The 17,975-nt window shown below is 36.8% G+C and overlaps 1 protein-coding gene across 8 annotated transcripts in view; it reads left to right on the forward strand.

The window, feature by feature from the left end:
* ARL15 (ADP ribosylation factor like GTPase 15) overlaps window positions 1-17,975 on the forward strand; it is a 401,290-nt gene that overhangs the window by 156,131 nt on the left and 227,184 nt on the right. For all 8 annotated transcript variants that reach the window (XM_057743576.1, XM_057743594.1, XM_057743612.1 and 5 more), the window contains one exon: window positions 3,082-3,141. In XM_057743576.1, the coding sequence (XP_057599559.1) occupies window positions 3,082-3,141 (60 nt within the window). The remainder of the gene's footprint in view (window positions 1-3,081; window positions 3,142-17,975) is intronic.

Raw genomic sequence — 17,975 nt, forward strand, 5'->3', positions numbered from 1 at the left:
TACAGTTGATCTGATGGTTGCCCTTCTTGATTGCCCTTCTGGTGAACTGAGAATGTATCTTTACATTTTAATTCTTTTTAAACCTTGCAAACAGAATGACTAAAATAGAAAAATATTGTTTCTCTCCCATGAAGAGTACATTCTTTTATTTTCTGGACTTCAGCCTCTGAACATTAATTACCACAGCTATATTGTAAAAATAATACGAAGACAGCAACGTGGAAGACTGCATATACCTTTGCAGTATAAATCTAGCCACACATGTTCTGTGTGAAGAGAAAACATTTATGAGTATTCTGCAGGAACATTTATATGCCTGTAGATAACACTGCTAGGTTACTTTGCTGAGAGTGAACATGGGAGGACATTTTTGTAGTCAATTTCTTATGAAGTCTGTGCAAGGATTCAAGATGGGAACCGTCATATAATCTGCCTGTTGGATCAATAAATTTCAACAGTTGTACTTCGCATATGGGTGTGGCGGTTTCCAGAAAGATACTACTTTCCTCCGGGTGCCTGCATATTGTCAGCTTTTAAGAATCAAAGCAGATTAAACATAGCTGATGTGCTGCATAACTGTTTCTTTTTCAAAATTGGGGTTTGTCCCATTTCTCTGAAAAATCCATGCTTGGGTTGTCCTGAACCTAAACACTAATAACTTGTTTAGCACTTGCATAGGGTTTTCGTTTTCAGGCTTTCACAATCATTGCCTTTTCATCCACATAATACCCCTGTGAGTAGGTAGATACAGCCAAGCATCCAAGTCTCCTTTGGGCAGATTTGAGTGCCAGCAGGAGATTGTGATTGGCACTGAGTTTCCTTAATTTCCCAGAGGCCAGACACCTGGAGAGGCTTTCCTGCAGGCCCAGGTATATGCCAGTACGTCAGCCAGGGGGGCTGCCTCCTACGCCTCCTGCTATTTTACTAAGACTCAGTGACTGCATGCACCATCAGTCATGGTGCTGTGCCCGCTGTGTCTGTCTGTGTGAAACCCACACAGGAAGGGTGTGTTTTGGAAGATTCTCAGAGAGCCCAATGAACGTTTACATCCTGTACAACAAATTTCGACTGTTGACACTTCCATCACTCCAACAGAGGTTCTTTTCATCCAGTGATCATATTTATGGCTCCAGCTAAGTACTTAGATTAATAAATGAGCACCAAGATTTCTGTCTTGAGTCTGTAATATATTCAGGCCGGCAAAAGATGTATACCTGACGATTAAATCAACAACAACATGGCATCCATTGAAATGTAATGTCGGCAGTCTTGTATTCTGTGCTACCTGTACCAGGCACTGTGACACAGATAATATATGCATTGTCTCATCCTCATAACAACTTGTGACGTAGATGCTATCATTCCCAGCTTACAGACGATGAAAGCCAAGGCTGGTAGGTTGCCCACAGTCATAGAGCTTATTAAAACCTAAAAACCTAGGTCTGTCTGACTCCAAAGTCACTTCTTAACCATTACATGATATTCACTGCCTTAAGTAGAAGGTAATATATAAAATCTTAAAGCTCCAGGACAGTATACAACAGAGACGTGGTAACATGCTGGAGTAAGACTTCCCCAGTGGTGCAGTGGTTAAGAATCCGCCTGCCAATGCAGGGGACGTGGGTTCGATCCCTGGTCCGGGAAGATCCCACATGCCATGGAGCAACGAAGCCCTGCCCCACCACTACTGACCCTGCACTCTAGAGCCCACGAGCCACAACTACTGAGCCCGTGTGCCACAACTACTGAAGCCCACGTGCCTAGAGCCCGTGGTCTGCAACAACAGAAGCCACTGCACCAGAAGCCCATGCACCACAACGAAGAGTAGCCCCCACTCGTCGCAACTAGAGAAAGCCCGTGCATAGCAATGAAGATCCAACGCAGCCAAAAAAATAAAAATAAATTAAAAATAGTAATAATAATAATAGGCTGGAGTATAATAAGGCACATATTAACTTGCTTTTTTATAAAGTAAAGCAAGCACAACCATGTAAAAGAATTGTTCTTAGAAAGATACTTTATATTGCCTCATTTATGCCTTTTGAGGCATCCATCGTAACTTGCTTCAGTGGAAGTATTTGTATGTTTTCACTTTCACCCTGTTGATAATTTCTTAAAAAGGGGACTGTGTCTTATTTATCTTGTAGTTGTACGTATCAAATAAAGCTTAAAACCTTAAATTGATTGGGTCTTCAGAAATTACTGAAAAAATTAACTTTTAAAAATTAGTTGGGCTTTTAATTGAAACAGAAGTACCTGTATATGCAAAACATTCAAATGAAACAAAAGAATCTCTCTCCTATTTAAGACCTCCAGATACCCAGTTCTCCCAAGAGTCGTTATGTGTTCCAGTTTCTTGTGGATCATTTCAGAAATATTTAGTGTATATATTTGTGTGTGTGACTGCATATAGGTAAATGCACACTCATATATGTTACAGCAGAGTCAATTGCCTTAGGTGATGGTAATTAAGTCCTAAATACAGAGTTAATCATAGCCTATATTCTGAATGTACTTTTATAATAGAAGTCATTTATTACATGCATTATAAAATGCATAAATGGGTAATTATGATTGTACTTTTAAGAAGAATTTATGGATGGCTTTAACGATGTCCTTGAAAGAGAACACTAACATAAGTACTATGTAATTCCAATATAAGATGGTTATAATTTTGATACCTTAGTCTCTAGGGTTGTTGCTAAGTTATATGTGAGGGAAGATTAATCTTAGGAATTAGACGCAAAGATCCTGATAGATTTAAAATTTTCTTTAAAGTTTCTCTATACTTCCAAGTGTCTTTCTCACAACTGATAAAATTTACAAAGTGGCATTATGTATTAAAGAATGAGGCAATATTTTGAAGAAAAGGGTTATATTTTGGGGTAACATACAACTGTTTTGCAAAATGATAGAAGATAATACTGGTTTATCAATTTATCTTGGAAATTATGTGTTTCTGGTGTAAATGTGAGCTATGAAAAAATAACTCTTAATTTGCCTAAAAAAGAGCATTTGAGCATCTTATACATTTTTAAAAGTTAAGTTGCTAATTCTTTCTTTTTTGTTTTCTAATTGTAGGTTTTAGTATAAAAGCAGTGCCATTCCAGAATGCCATCTTGAATGTAAAAGAACTTGGAGGTATATCATTTAAAATCATTTCTATGTCTGGTTTTAACTTTTACTAAGCTTTTATTAATGTGTTACATGTAATTAAGACATCATGATGATGTATTCTAGGAGGTGATTCATTTTTACCTTTTCTCTAGATGATACATTTCCTAGAAATATTTTGTTTTCTTTATATATATTTTAAAGGTAGTTGAAGAGTTCTGAATAACATAAACTTTGTTTCCTTTTGTGTGGATTAAAGAACTACGCTACTAGTGCCATTTCATACACTATACTCTTTGGCTTCACTTATCTAATGAAATTTATTCTTCAATGAAAAGAATGAAAAGAGTTTTCATGTAATCATAGAAAAATAAGCTATACACTATGCAGGGCAAAGAACTGTATTTTAGAGCAGTTTGTATTCATACTGCAGGTTTTATTGTATTAGATCTTTTTAGAATGTATTTGTTCCGATAATAAATCTTTACCAATAGGTTCTTTGCTGGTCAAGCACATTTATTGGCTAGGCTGTACCCCAAACTATACATCACTCAGTCTTTCATTACACTCTGTGTCTGGGATTTTTTTGGTTGTGTTTTATGTCAGTCAGGGTCTTAACCCATGTAAATAGGTTAACAAAGAAATCAGTCAATTCAGTGAACCTACTAAATTCTCTAATGGCATAGGAAAATGGTAAGTGCTCTGCAGTTTAGGATAATATTGGTGAGTTTAATGACTTAGAAGAAAGTTCTCTTCCATCTCTTTAACCACTTTGTGATATTGACCTTACCCTGTTTTTTTTAAAGCTCATCCTGTGACCTATTTTTAGATTCATGGAATTGAAACACAAACCTTATGTCATCATAATAGTGTTGGATGCCTTCTTTTTTTAATCTAATGATGTATTGGCTGATCCTTTCAGGTGTGTGCTTTAAAGAGCTGTATCCAGGACAAGTATTCTTTTGTCAGTCTGTTTTATAGCTACCTTTGACTTTTATAGCATTAATATTTAGAATCAACCATGGTTGATAAATTCTGGTTTTTCTTTGATGTTGGTCTTGTCATTTTGACTGCAAAAATTATAAAACATGAATGTTCTTGTAATAGAATAACTTTTCTATGCAAAAATTTTAAGACTCTTCTTTTAGATTGAATATTTTAATATTACTTTGTGGATTCAGAGAACATAGTGTAAACATCCATGGAGTCAAAATGAATGACTTGAGGATTCTATTATTTTTAAATATGCTTGATACTTAGTAATTGTATTATTACTAGGCTAGATGCAAAGTTTTTATTCAATACTCTCCAGGTATGCAAAACTGTTGATTAATTGACAAGGTGTTTATTGTTAATGTTTAGTTGGATGATATAAATAATGAATGTATCTGAACAATTTTCAAAAAGCAAATACATCAAGGAATTTACTATAATCTTGACTCTGTGCCATTGAAAACTAGTACAATTCAAGAGATCAAATAAAAGGATGGGGTGTCTAAGGTGGGAATCCTTCTGCTCCCAAGCCAGGTTTAATTTTGCTGAAAGAACTGTGTGTGCCGTGGCAGTTGCTGGCATGGAAATTACAGTGGAGTAGATACTGTGGAGTTTGGTGGAAATGCTTTAGTTTGTGCCTCTTCTGTGGTATAATACTTGAGAGATGTAGGTGCAAGATAGAGCTTCAGGGATGGGGACCCATACATTAGTTTCAGGCTGGTGATGTATGGCGTTTGGCAGGTGGTATTGAAGAGCCATTTCCTAGCTTAAGCACAGATTCTTCTATCCAGGAATTTTAATAGCTGTTTTCAGTTGAGAGACTATCTCAAGGAGAAGGTGATTTTCTGAGTAGAATCTGATTGTGTATCATGTGTTGTGTGCTCAGAGGCAAGCGATGAAGGGAGTTCAGTCCTTGACTTTTCACTCACTAATTCCTTTATTTGACAAATATTTTTTGAGGACCTACTCTGCATGGGGTAGGACTGGGCCCTAGGTCACCTCTCACCCAAGAATGCATGAAACGTAGACTAACACAGAGTATGGCTTTCCTAGGATTTAAAATAAATCTTATATACCAAAAGACTCATCCCAATATGAGATATGTGGCATTTAGGGAGAATTATGACCTCCTAAAATCAAATTGTTTGAGAGCACGTTCCTTGACCCAAGAATTTTCTAAGTTCAAGAGGAATGAGTTGAGAATTTTAAAATCAGTGTGTGAAGATGTGAAACAGTTATTTTCCAGTAGAGAGTTAACTCAGAAGACAGGTTAATCAAAGTTTAATCAGGCTGTCAATCCAGGGGAAACTTCTGAAATCAAGGGAGAAAGTCAAGAAGATGGGTGTAAAGGCAGGCCGATACTACGCGCCCGAACTGCGCTGAGCGCAGACCACAGACTGTGCAGAAAGTTCTGCTTGTGTTAGGGTGCATTCTCAAGACTGGCACGGCCCCTGTTCCTCCCTTCTGATTCCTCCTTCTGCCCTTTTCAGATGCTTCCAGGACTCTCCCCATGACTCCCTTCCCAACCTTATGTTACATTTCTCACTTCTTCAAAACAGGAAGAGGCATGAACTTGTATTCCTTATCTGGTAGGAAGAAATGGTTTAGGATGAAATAACAATGACTAATGGAGTGAAATCAGTTGAAAGTCACTTTTGGTAGATCCTAATAACAAACTGTGTGTGCACACATGCTGATGGATGTTTGTGTGTTTGTGTATATGTACTACATAATTTGTGTTATATATGGAAATAATTCTATGTTCTTACCAATTTTCGCTTTTATGAGGGTGTCTCTTACGTCTTCCTCCTCAAGTTCCTGTCAATCTCATTCACATCAGTTTTCTCACGTGGTCTTTTCCCACTGGTCATGCAATCATCCTGGCACAATTATTTGTGTGTCAAGCATGATTCTAGGGGCTGGGAATAAACGAAAAATTTAAAACACATCTCCTGTCTTCAAGGGACTCATGGCTCATTAATAGAGACATTCATGAAAACAAATATTTGAAATTAATTTTTGAAAATGATGAAATTAAGGGGAAAGTAAATATAAGGTAAGGGATGACACAAAGATGTAGTTAGTCCCACCCAGTGGCATGAGGCATGAGTCCTGTTTCACTGTTTTGAGAATGACTTGCTCTCCTCAGCTCACCTGTCATACACATCAGGCTGTACTCATGACTCCTGTCTTTATGTGAAATTAGAACTCTCAAATTTCTTATATTTTCTCTCCCCACACATTCTTATTTAATCTTTGCAACTTCATGCCTAGAGAGTTGATGCTATTATTATCTCACAGATAATGAGACGCAGGACACGTAGATATAGATCACGTGGCTTGATCAAAGTTATTTGGAGAAGGAGGTGTGCACTTAACCCGCGTACTCTATACATAAAGCATTCTACCCAGTACCCAGCATGAGAGAAGTGCTCCCATGCGTTGTCTGCTGCTGCTTTTATCATTATTATATGAACAGTCTGAAGTCTTCACATGTTGTTATTATTTTCATTAACACTGCATTGATTAAACATGAACATCTCGCTCTCTGCTGAAAACTTCTAGGACATCATCCTTAATTATTGCAGCTGCCTTTATCATTCATTTTTCTGTCTTAATCTCTTTAATTAGAGGTCTTTTATTATTTTTATTTTTAAATTAATTTTTATTGGAGTATAGTTGATTTGCACTGTTTCTGCTGTACAGAAAAGTGAATCACTTGTACATATACATATTTCCACTCTTTTTTTAGATACTATCCCCATACAGATCATTACAGAGCATTGAGTAGAGTTGCCTGTGCTGTCCAGTAGGTTCTTCCTTAGAGGTCTTTCAAGTCAAACTCTCCTTCAGTTATGGTTCTGACCCCAGTGCTGTAGTCATGCTTCCCTCTTCTGATTTCTTCAAGAATACCTTCTGAAGCGGAGTCTTACCTTATTCTAGATAGTTTCCAAAACTTATGGAATCTTCCATAAACGTGCCATTTTCATATTCTTTTATTTTTTCTAATTCAGTCAACAAGTATTTACTGAGTACATGTTGTATGCTCAGGCTGAGTTCTAGAAACTGGTGGTAGTTACATAGTGTCAAGACAAACATAGTCCCTGAATAGACTGGCTGATAGACACAAGGGGAGACTCTTGACGTGTACTTAACTCCTCTCCTTGATTAAAGCCAAATATTACTTCTTATAGGCCTAAAACAAATTTCTAGGTTAATCCCTTCCATACTTGAAGGGATTTTTTTTTAAAGAGTGGACATATGCACATATGCATAAATTTTTTAAAAATTTATTTATTTTTATTTATTGGCTGCGTTTGGTCTTTGTTGCTGTGCGTGGGCTTTCTCTAGTTGCAGTGAGTGGGGCTACTCTTCGGTGCGGTGTGCAGGGCCTCTCATTGTAGTGGCTTCTCTTGTTGCAGAGCACGGGCTCTAGGGCACGTGGCTTCAGTAATTGTGGCACGTAGGCTGAATAGTTGTGGCTCACGGGCTCTAGAGCACAGGCTCAGTAGTTGTGGTGCACAGGCTTAGTTGCTCAGTGGCATGTGGGATCTTCCCTGACAAGGGATTGAACCCATGTCCCTGGCATTGGTAGGCAGATTCTTAACCACTGTGCCACCAGGGAAGCCCCAGGGATTTTTTTTTTTTTTTTTTAATATCATCAAGCAAGGCTGAGTGTTAGTTCTGATCTCGACAAAGGACATTCTGTAGTATTGCTCAATGAACTTTTTTTCCCCTGCATATTCTTTAATTTGGGAAGGTTTTTGTTTTTGGTTTTTGGTTTTTGTCTTTGAAACTAAATCCTTTCTCTTTTAGCTTTAATTACTCTGCTTGTCTTGCTCTATTATTTTTATTTTTCTGGATGTTGTGCAAGACACTGAGCAGGATCCTGGATAGACAGAAAGATTAATCTTTCAAAGGATTTTCCTTCCTCCTGGTGACTTGTTTCAAAGCCCAGTCATTCTGTATGGTTCCTGGCAAGTCCACTTTCCTGTATCTCTGTTTCCTTTTCTGTAAAACGTAGTAATAATACTCCCTACATCATATAATCCTTGTAAGGACTAAATTAGTTAATGTAGGTCAAGTACTTAGAGACCGCCAGGCCCGTAGCTAACATTTTTGGAAGATTTACTTTTATTATAATTATACCCTCACTCCTGCATACCCTGCAAAAACACCTTTCAGTAAAGCCTTTTTTCCCCCAAGGTCTCTGAAAATAACACAGATCACATACTGATTGCTTTTTCTTTTTGTGGTCATGCCTCTCTTCCTCCTAGACAAGGTGATCTTTCCCCCCGCCGGGACTTGGTTAGCTGTGCAGCATATTTTTTTTTATCACTACACACGTTAGTAGTAAATGTTTTTGTCCCTTTCCACCTAATCTCCTTTCCTTCTGTTTTCAGAATCCACCTGAAAAATCTCTTACCTGTCATAGCACCTCTTAATTGCTTTCATTCTTTCTGGCTTATGTATTTTAACCACACTACTAAGGTAAGTGATGCATCTGGCATTTAACTGAGTTGTAAGCAATGGTCACACTTCTGTGACATCACAGCGCTGCTAGTTTTTCATCTTAGAAATGTCCAGTTCTTAAATTTACAAACAGATGTTTCTGTATTCATAGATGGCCCTCTTTTGATTTTGAAATTTCATTTACAAATTGATAGAATCCAGAGAGGAAAATTTCATCTCTAACCACGTTTGGTTTGTTCCCAGTTACTGATCAGCATCCATCATTGTGTTCTTTTTTCTTTCTCAAACTGAGTTCTGGAACTGGGGTTGGTTTTGCCAAATGACTTGTTTTCTTCCCTTAATATTCTAATGTGTTAGGTCTGAACTGTTTCCCCACCCCCTCTCCCAGCCACCGTCCCCACCCAATATACTCTCTGGCAGTCTTGTCTTCCCAGTTGACTTTGGGAAAGGCAAAGAAAAGCTAAAAAGCAGTCAGCTGCCTTTTACACTTCAGTATTCATTGCTGCTGGTTGTCAATCAGAAGGGAAGTTCCTGAGGATTTTTGTTTGCACGTTCTTTTCTTCAGATGAAGGCGGTGAGGGTAGTATGGAAAGTGCAAGTTGTGTTCATTTGCCCATTTACTTCAGCCCATGCAACAGTGACTGAATGATTTTTGAGGATTGTCAGCTAAGCCATTTTTTAAAGGTTGCTTCTTTCAGCAGCCAAGCTGTTATATGAAACAGATGTTGACTCTGTCCTGTCTCTTTGTTTGCCTGGAGGAATACGCCTCCTCACAGGGAAAGGTGCTGTTTCTTTGTTTCCTGCTAGTTATCTTCGGGGGCTCTTAACCTGTCCAGGTTACCTGCATTTCTTAATTTCTCCAGAAACAGTACAGAGCAGGCTTCTTAACAGGCAACCCAGGGGGCACTGCTGCCTGCTTCTTGTAATTTCTGCTTTTTGTACCCAGGCCATGTGATGTCTTTCGGCAAAATAAAGCTTTCTTCCTTCAGAAACTTTTATTAAAACTTACTTTGGAGGGAACAATAGCTCTGGTTTTTATCTGATGCATTCTTACTGTCCTTTGCATGCTATGATTAGTCCCTCTGTATGGCCACTGCCGCCTCCTATTAAAAGCATAATGCAACTAAAGACCTATGCATTTAATGTTCTCACTGGCTCTGAGGGTCATGCTGTACAACAAAGACAGAGGAGCAGTCATGACAATTTAAACCAGTAAATCGATTGTATATTAGAAAAAGAATAAGTATAGGCAGACAGACTTGAAGAGGTTATTATGGCCACATTGCTGTAAGGGACAAGTAGAATTGCCTAGATTCTTTGCTGATATAGGAGAAAGCGACTTGCCGTTCATCAACTGTTTTAGACATCTCCATATGGGTTTCTATGGGAGAAGAGGCAAGAAACTGTGACCCTGGCAAAGGAACATGGCAGCACAGAGTGGGGGCCCAAGTGTGGCCAGGTCCACAGAATACCTTAGGACCGTGCTGTGAGCTGAGTGACAGTCAGCTACAGACGCGTAGATGTGCATTTCTGTGTCTGTTGTATAATTATAAGGAAGAAATGTGGTTCAGCAAGTAGAGTGTAGCCTCAAGACACTCTGTCCCCCTCTGCATTTGAACTTCTTGTTGTTGTTTTCTTATCTGTAAAATGTAAGTTTTAATAAATCATTGCTATTTATTTCCCAAGGGATTGGGCTGGAGAAGAAAAGTTCAATTGCCTAAGCGCCTTGAGAGAGGTACTTGAAGAATAGACAGTTGTATTCCCACTAATTCTCTTTTTATAGTGTGGATCCAGTGTGATATGTAATATTGAATGATCGAAACATCTTGATATAGTATTGTTTCCTTATCTAGGAAAAGAACCAGAGCTTTCTGGACTGGGAACAGCCAGTTAACTCCTGGCTCTCTGAGCTGTGTACTTTCTCACTTAGGCTTAGGCTCTACGAGGGGAAATGATATTGGTATAAAGCCAAGTCACTTGGATGTGAGTTGAAAGGCCACAGCTATCTGAATTGGTTGAACAGGATCCCAGGGTGGTGGTGTTCAAGCGTTTTTTACACTTGCTAAGGGAAAACGGAGCCAAACAGTCAGCAGAGCCAAATAAATGAATCTAGGGGCCCAGAAGTCTGTTACTGGCTGATGTAGACCTGACCTTAATTTTTGTTTTCTTCTGGAGAAGTGCCCTAGGAGAATTTTTAAAATCTGTCTTCCCAGTCATAGTTTAGTATAGCACATAACGATTTGCTTCTTCTAAGACTCTATGTATATGTAGAATGTTCTAGAAATTAGAGTCCTGGACTTTTAAACCTCCCACCCGCCTGGCAGTAGGGATCTCATGTGTCTCTGAGGTTGCTGCCTCACCACTGTTTCCTCTTCAGGGGCAATCAGGTCATTTCATATCTTCTCACTCTACCCAGCTTCCTCACAGAACATTTGTGTTGGGTTCTTAGCTTAACTTCTTATCACTCACAGGGGAATAGGTATTTCTGTTTCTCCCAGGGGTTGCCATAATAGCAACTAATCTTCAGTGTGTATTGGGTTTCAGTGTGATATTGCAGCAACAGCCCTGGAAGTCAAGAGGCTAGTATTTTCCTCTAACAAAACAAGCCAGGGGACATTGGGCAAGGCATTTAACTTCTCCAACGCTGCTTGCTTTTCTAGCAGCTGAAGATGCTGATAACTCTGCTCCTCTTTGGTATAGCATAACTGGCTTATTTTTTATATAAAAACTTACAGCATCTACTTCACATCAGCCTCTGGGGACCAGAGAGAGCCAGTCTGTAACGACTATGCAGGGCTGTAATTTCCTCTGTTTTCTTTTATCCCTGACTTTGTCAGTTATTTGCTTTTATTTTTTGTACAGTAGGATTTTAATAAATCTCAAAGTTTTGTGTGTGGGGGGGTAGTGTGACGCAGACCGACATCCATAAGATAACAAGTAACTAATAGTAACTTAACCAACTTGCTATCATGGTGATCTTTACTTTGAGAAGCATTGTAGTCTGGTATGGGAAGTCCTATAACAGTACAGCATGCAATTAGTATCATACAGAAAGGACAGGACATCTCAGAAAGACGGTCTAGGGAAAGGAACAGATGAGATGAAAGTCATGGAGGTGACAGGGGGCTTGGTTCAGGCTTGTACAGCATACACCAAGCCTACTGTCACCTCTTTGACTTTTGCCCCATCTGTTCCTAGACTGTCTTGTCCTCTGTCATGTCTTTTTTGTCCTTTCTGTATGATCCTAGTTGTGCTCAATACTGGTATTTACCATACGAGACTGTGAAATTACGAAGAATTGAAAAGCACAACATAATCTTAAGGGTTTGTTGTATGTTGTATAAAATATATCCATAGTTCTAAGCTGCAGGGAAATTTGCCAAGTTATGCCTCAAGACGCTAGAGTACTGTTAGATCCTTCAGAGGCAAATGCTTTGTTGTTGTTGTTGAATTCATTTCCGTGAATAGTTAATGGATACTAACTACATGCTGGGCCCCAAGGATACACTTTCTGCTCTGTCATACACACACCCCTCCCTCCCTCTCTCCTTCCTCTGAGCCCATTTCTTTGGATATTTTGTTGGGAGAGTGATGTTGGCCATAACAATTGTGGAAGTTCTTAGAAAAATTAGATAGCTTCACTAGATTCCTATAACTGGAATAGAAACTTGACAGTTATTGAAGAGGTAATATGTGTATAGCTATTTATCACTTATCAGACTGGATTGATTCTCTGACATATGCTGGAGCCAGATGAAATAGAACTGGTTACATTTGTTTTTGAGGTGTCACAAATTTGTTGCTTTTGATTTTTTAAGATCCAGAGTATTGTCTAAAAACTCTATTGGTGATGCTTGATCATTTTCATCTTGAAATTTACTGATATTTATGGCGTTGTGAGAGGTAATAATGTGAAGAATTTATCATATAAAGTTTATTATTTTTAATACAGTTTTGAGAACCTCTTATGATTGAAAATTGAAGGTTGATTTTTTTTTTTACTGTCTATTCTCCCTCCCTCACCAAAATCTCATGAAATGATAAAAATATCAGAAAACAAACAATAAATTAAATCTATAACAAAGATAGATTTAACTCTATAATAGAGAAAGGAAAGCAAGACAGAGCTCAAGGTACAGACAGTGGAAACATGAAATGGAAGGGGAATTCATCAGGATTATTACTCAGGGAGCTTATCAGAGTTATTAATTGGGGCTTTACATTTGGAGCTATGCCTTTATTTTCCTTTTCTGCTTGTGTTAGGTAGTGGATAGCAGCTGTGTTTACCCACAAACTAAATCCTTGAGTGTGGGTGCTAGACTCAGGCGGGGCAGTGCTCCAGTACTGTACTGACTGCCAGGAGGGTTAGAAAGCCCACACACCAGGGAGACAAGCCACTTGTCTGTCCCTGTTAATCACTGGGAACAGGCAACGGTAAACAAAAGAACTGGCAAACAGCTTTTCAGACAAAGGATAAGCATATAGTCACGACACAGCACATTATGAGGAAAGCCGACACCATGAAAGAGAGACACCAATCAAGAGTCAGAAGCAAAGATGTCCGAGGACCTAGAGGTGATCAGAAGAAGACGTTCAGAGAAATGGAGGAAGGTGTTGTATTTATGAAAAGGAATGTAACACAGAACTTGGGAAATTAACATTTGACTTAAAAATTTTAAATGAAAATGTCAGTTGATATAACTCAGATGTAAATTAGTGAAACTAAGGATTGAACAAGGGAATGTCCTCAGGATGCCTTCTGAAAGGAATACCTTGTAAGTATGAAAGAAAATGTAAGAGACAAAGGGAATAGTTACAGAAGTTCCAGCATCCCTCTATGAAGAGCCCTACTGAAAGGAGAGTAAAGAGAAACCGGAGAGAATAAAATAATATAGTAGAAAAGAGTAGAAAAAGAGCCTCTAATGTGAAAAAGAGTACTGAGATTTAGTGAGTCCTCTGAGTGCCAAGAAAAGACCCACCTAGACATATTGTGAAGAGAAACCATTCATTGTCATCACAGAAACACACAATAAAGTAGCATTATTTCTGATTTCAGCGTGGGAGATGGCAGAGTCAGGTAAAGAAAAAGAACCACTAAAGCATATTCTTTACATATTTAGAGTAAGGTTATAATTGACAAAAGAAGAATTGAAGTTTAAATATATATCTTTAAAAATTAGTCTAAAATTGTATACTTTTAAAAAATTTATATATTTAAAAATTAATTAAAAATTAACACTATAACAATAGAAGGATGAGATATACATAAATATTTTTTTTGAAACTGTCTGAAAGGTTATATATTCAGCTAATGTAATAAGTTGTCTTAGAGAATGGAGTGAGAGTTTACTAGGTTCAAGTAGAATTTTTGCTTTATAGTATTGTGTGAATTTTTTTCATGAGAACTTTTTTTTTTAATTTAAGAAATAAATTCACTCCAAGGATAGAAAGCAAAGAAGATTTGATAAATTCAGCAAAATGGAAGAATGGGTAAAAAATAACAAAACAAAATAATGAACAAAAAGTTATGATAAATAGAAAACACCTGTATATTCATTAGTAATTGCAATAACTGTAAATAGATTAAATTCCCCATTTATAATATGGGTGACATAAAAACACTGAGTATAAAATATTCAGCTGTATCTGATGATGAGAGATACTTCTACAATAAAAAGATGCAGTAAGGTAAAAAGAAAGTGATAGAAAAAATACCCTTAAAAGGGGCCATTGAAAAGAAAATACTGGGAGCAATATTAGTATCAGATGAAATGAAATGAAATTCAAAGCAAAGAACATAAATGAGAATAAAGATATTTTATATTGATATATTAAAGTAAGTATTGACCTTAACAAATGTAACTACATAATTCTAAAAGTAAGAAAAAGGTAAGAAATGTAAGAAAAAGTCAGCAGATCCATAATTAGTAGAAGAATTTAGCCATACTTTATTTAGAAGGTACCAGATCAAGTAAAAAAAAGCATGGAAAGCTTTTAAATAGCCAATTAACAAACTTGACCTAATTGAAAATTATATAATTTTATACTCAAATAGAAAATACATGTTCTTTTGAAATATACATGAAATTTTTACATGCATAACCATAAATAATGTGTTTTCTGACCAAAATCCATTAAGATTAGAAATTAATAGCAAATAGACAAAACTAATGACATATGACACAAGATTTAAAAGTACTTGAACCTTATATCATGCACAAAAATTTAAATCAAAATGGATCCTAGACCTAAATATGAGACCTAAACCTAATCAACTTCTAGAAGAAAACACAGAAAAATCTTTGTGACCTTGGGTTCTGCAGAGATTTCTTAGATAAGACACGAAAAGCATAACCCATAAAAAGAAAATTGGTATGTTGGATTTTATAATACTTAGACTTCTTTTTGAAAGACACTGCTAGTGAAAAGACAAGTCATAGGCTCGGTAAGTTTGTTTGGAAATCATATATCTGATGAAGAACTTCAATCCAGAATATATAGAGAATATTGAGAATTTAATAATAAAAGAAACAATACTCTTAAGAAATGGGCAAGAAATTCGAATAGATACATCATCTAAAGAAAATATAAAGAGGGTAAATAAGCACATGTAAAGACGCTTAGTGTTATTAGTCATTAGGGAAATACAGATTAAAATCACCACACCCATATTAAAATGTTTAAAATTAAAAAGCCTGACTATATCAAGTGTTGGCAAGGATGTAGAACTGGAACTCATTCACTGCCAGTAGAGATGTAAGATGATACAACCACTTTGGAGAACAGTGTGGCAGGCTCCTAAGGTAAATGCAAACCAATCTAATAAGCCATTCCACTCTTAGGAGAAATGAAAACTTGTATTTACACAAAATCCTGTACATAAATGTTCACAGCAACATTATTTGTAATAGTACAAAACTGGAAACAATCCAAATGTCATCAGTTGGTGAATGGATAAACAAACTGTGGTATATCCATACAATGAAATGGTATTTAGCAATAAAAAAATAATGAACTATTGGCACATGCCACAACATGGATGAATCTTGAAATAATTCTGTGGAGTGAAAGAAGCCAGACAAAATGGGGCATGTGAGTAGTATTCCCATACTGGAATAAACTTGTATCCTGTTTATATAACATTCAAGAAAATGCAAACTAATATTTAGTGACAGAAAGTATTTCAGTGATTGCCTAGGGTATAGGGACAGGAGACAAAGGGTGACGGGATTAAAAGGGTCATGAGAAAATTTGGGAGGGTGATGGATACGGTTATTATCTTGATTGTGGTGATGGTTTCGTAGATGCAAACATTTGTAAAAATTTATAAAATTGTATACTTTAAGTATGTGTGCTTTATTGTATGTCAAGTATACCACAGTAAGACTATCAAAAATACTTTATACTTTTAGAAATTAAAAGATATTCTTTCAGTCATCTCAGGTTAAAAATCATTGAAAGTATGTTTTGTGGAGGACTTATGGCCCTTTTCCTGGATTGCTTTCCAGTAAAGAATTATTTTAAATAGGTTAAGTTAATGTCCATGGTTTAAAAAAAGATAAATGTGACTGGGAAAAGACCTAGAAAAATATCAATTTCTGGATAATCACATATAGCTGAATTGTTAACATTAAATATGTAAGTGCTTATAACTCTAAGATCAAGATGTTGTCAAGTCCATCAATTTTTAATGTGTAGATTTTTTTTAATTGCATTGCTAATAAAAGAAGACATTGATCTGTCTGTGCACAGCAGCCCTCAATTAATCAAAGTACTATGACACATTCATTCTACAAAGAGTGAGAGATTCCTTAGAATAAACCAGTTGTGATTCATTCCATAGGGATACTAAAAACCATAGTTATAAAATATCCTCTTCCCAATCTGAGCAGTTATATTTATGAAAAAATATTCATGTTGTGATTCTGAATTTGGCAAGTTGCAGGTCTTAGAGAAAGTCAGAGGCCAAGGGGTAAAAAACCAATACAACACTAAGGTGAACAAATATATTAGAAAGCATCTGATTCCAAACCACATTAGAATAATTAGTATTTTAAAAATACATTTTGTGTGTGTGTAAAATACCTTTTTTGGTTCAGGAATCTTCACCGCTTCAACTTATCTTCTTGAGCAGATTTTATGCTCTCCAGATCGCACCTCTGGTTTAACCAGACCTTATTTTTGCATAAAAAGGAATGTATTTTCCATTAGATTTTTTTCCTTGTCTCATTTTTGCAAGTCTCGGCAAAATGCCTGGTTGAGATTGACGTGGGTGTGTTTATCTATAATAATCTATACATAATGTGGTAAGATAGTAGGACAGAATATATTTTCTCTCTCTGGACTTTGCCCTCAATGTTCCCGAAAGTTCTTTGGAGAGGGAGCCACCACTGCCGCATTCTTTTTCTTTAAGGTGAATGGAGTATTTTAAATTTGGGGTGTGTAATTATAAAACCCCTTTATCTCAAAACCATTGTCAGTGGTACAACCAGGGCTGATGATGGGCTTACTATATTGTCAAACAGCCCACACTTCAGGGTGCAGAGGCAGAGTGCCAATCTTCTGTCTCAGTTTTCTTTTTCTTCCAAAGGCCTCTAAGTTGATTTGAGTATCAGTAGCTTTTTCCTCTTACTAATTAGATTAAATCTCAGGGAGTGAGGATGGATCTCATATTAGCTGGGAAGTTAAAAATGCAGAGGCAACTTCATAGGAACATAGTTGTCAGGTGAGTGTGGGGCTCTAAAGGCAGATAATAGATAGATGCACTTATACTTTTAAAATGTGGGCTTTGATACTGTTATTCCTTTCTATACGTAGCTATATATTTTTGCAAATATTTATCAAGTTGTGGGGCTGCTGTCTCTTCTTGGGCAGATGAAAGTCTGTTTAAATGGTAATGTGTTAAGATCCAAAATGACTGTACCTTAAAACCTAGAGTCTGGAAAATTACCTAAGCATTTTAGGTGTATCTCTGAACAGTCTTAAAACAAAATTTCCTAGTCATTTTAGATTCTGTGTGTGTCCGTAAGAAACTGTAAGAGGTTCGAGCTGTGAAACACAGAAAACATTTGACTGTGTAGTCTTCTTAGTCCTGGGTGAGAATGAAAATGTCAGTTACTCTCCATCCTCCCAAACTGATAAATATAGATTGGCTTTCTAATGGTACCATCAAAAGTTTGTTTTCGCTTTCTGAGTTTATTGTCTTACTTGTCATGAAGTAAGTCGTAAATGTCATAAATGCTACAGATTTGGATGAGGACTCAAAAAAAAAAAAATCAAATGAATTACACTGGGAGATTTTTGACATGTATACCAGGAATCATATTGTGGATAAAAGAGCAATACTGAACACAGAACCTTTTTGTTAGTTGAAGTTATTTTTAAAATTTTCTTCA

This window comes from Hippopotamus amphibius, chromosome 1 (genome assembly GCF_030028045.1).
Source record: "Hippopotamus amphibius kiboko isolate mHipAmp2 chromosome 1, mHipAmp2.hap2, whole genome shotgun sequence".
In the NCBI taxonomy this organism is placed as follows: Eukaryota; Metazoa; Chordata; class Mammalia; order Artiodactyla; family Hippopotamidae; genus Hippopotamus; species Hippopotamus amphibius.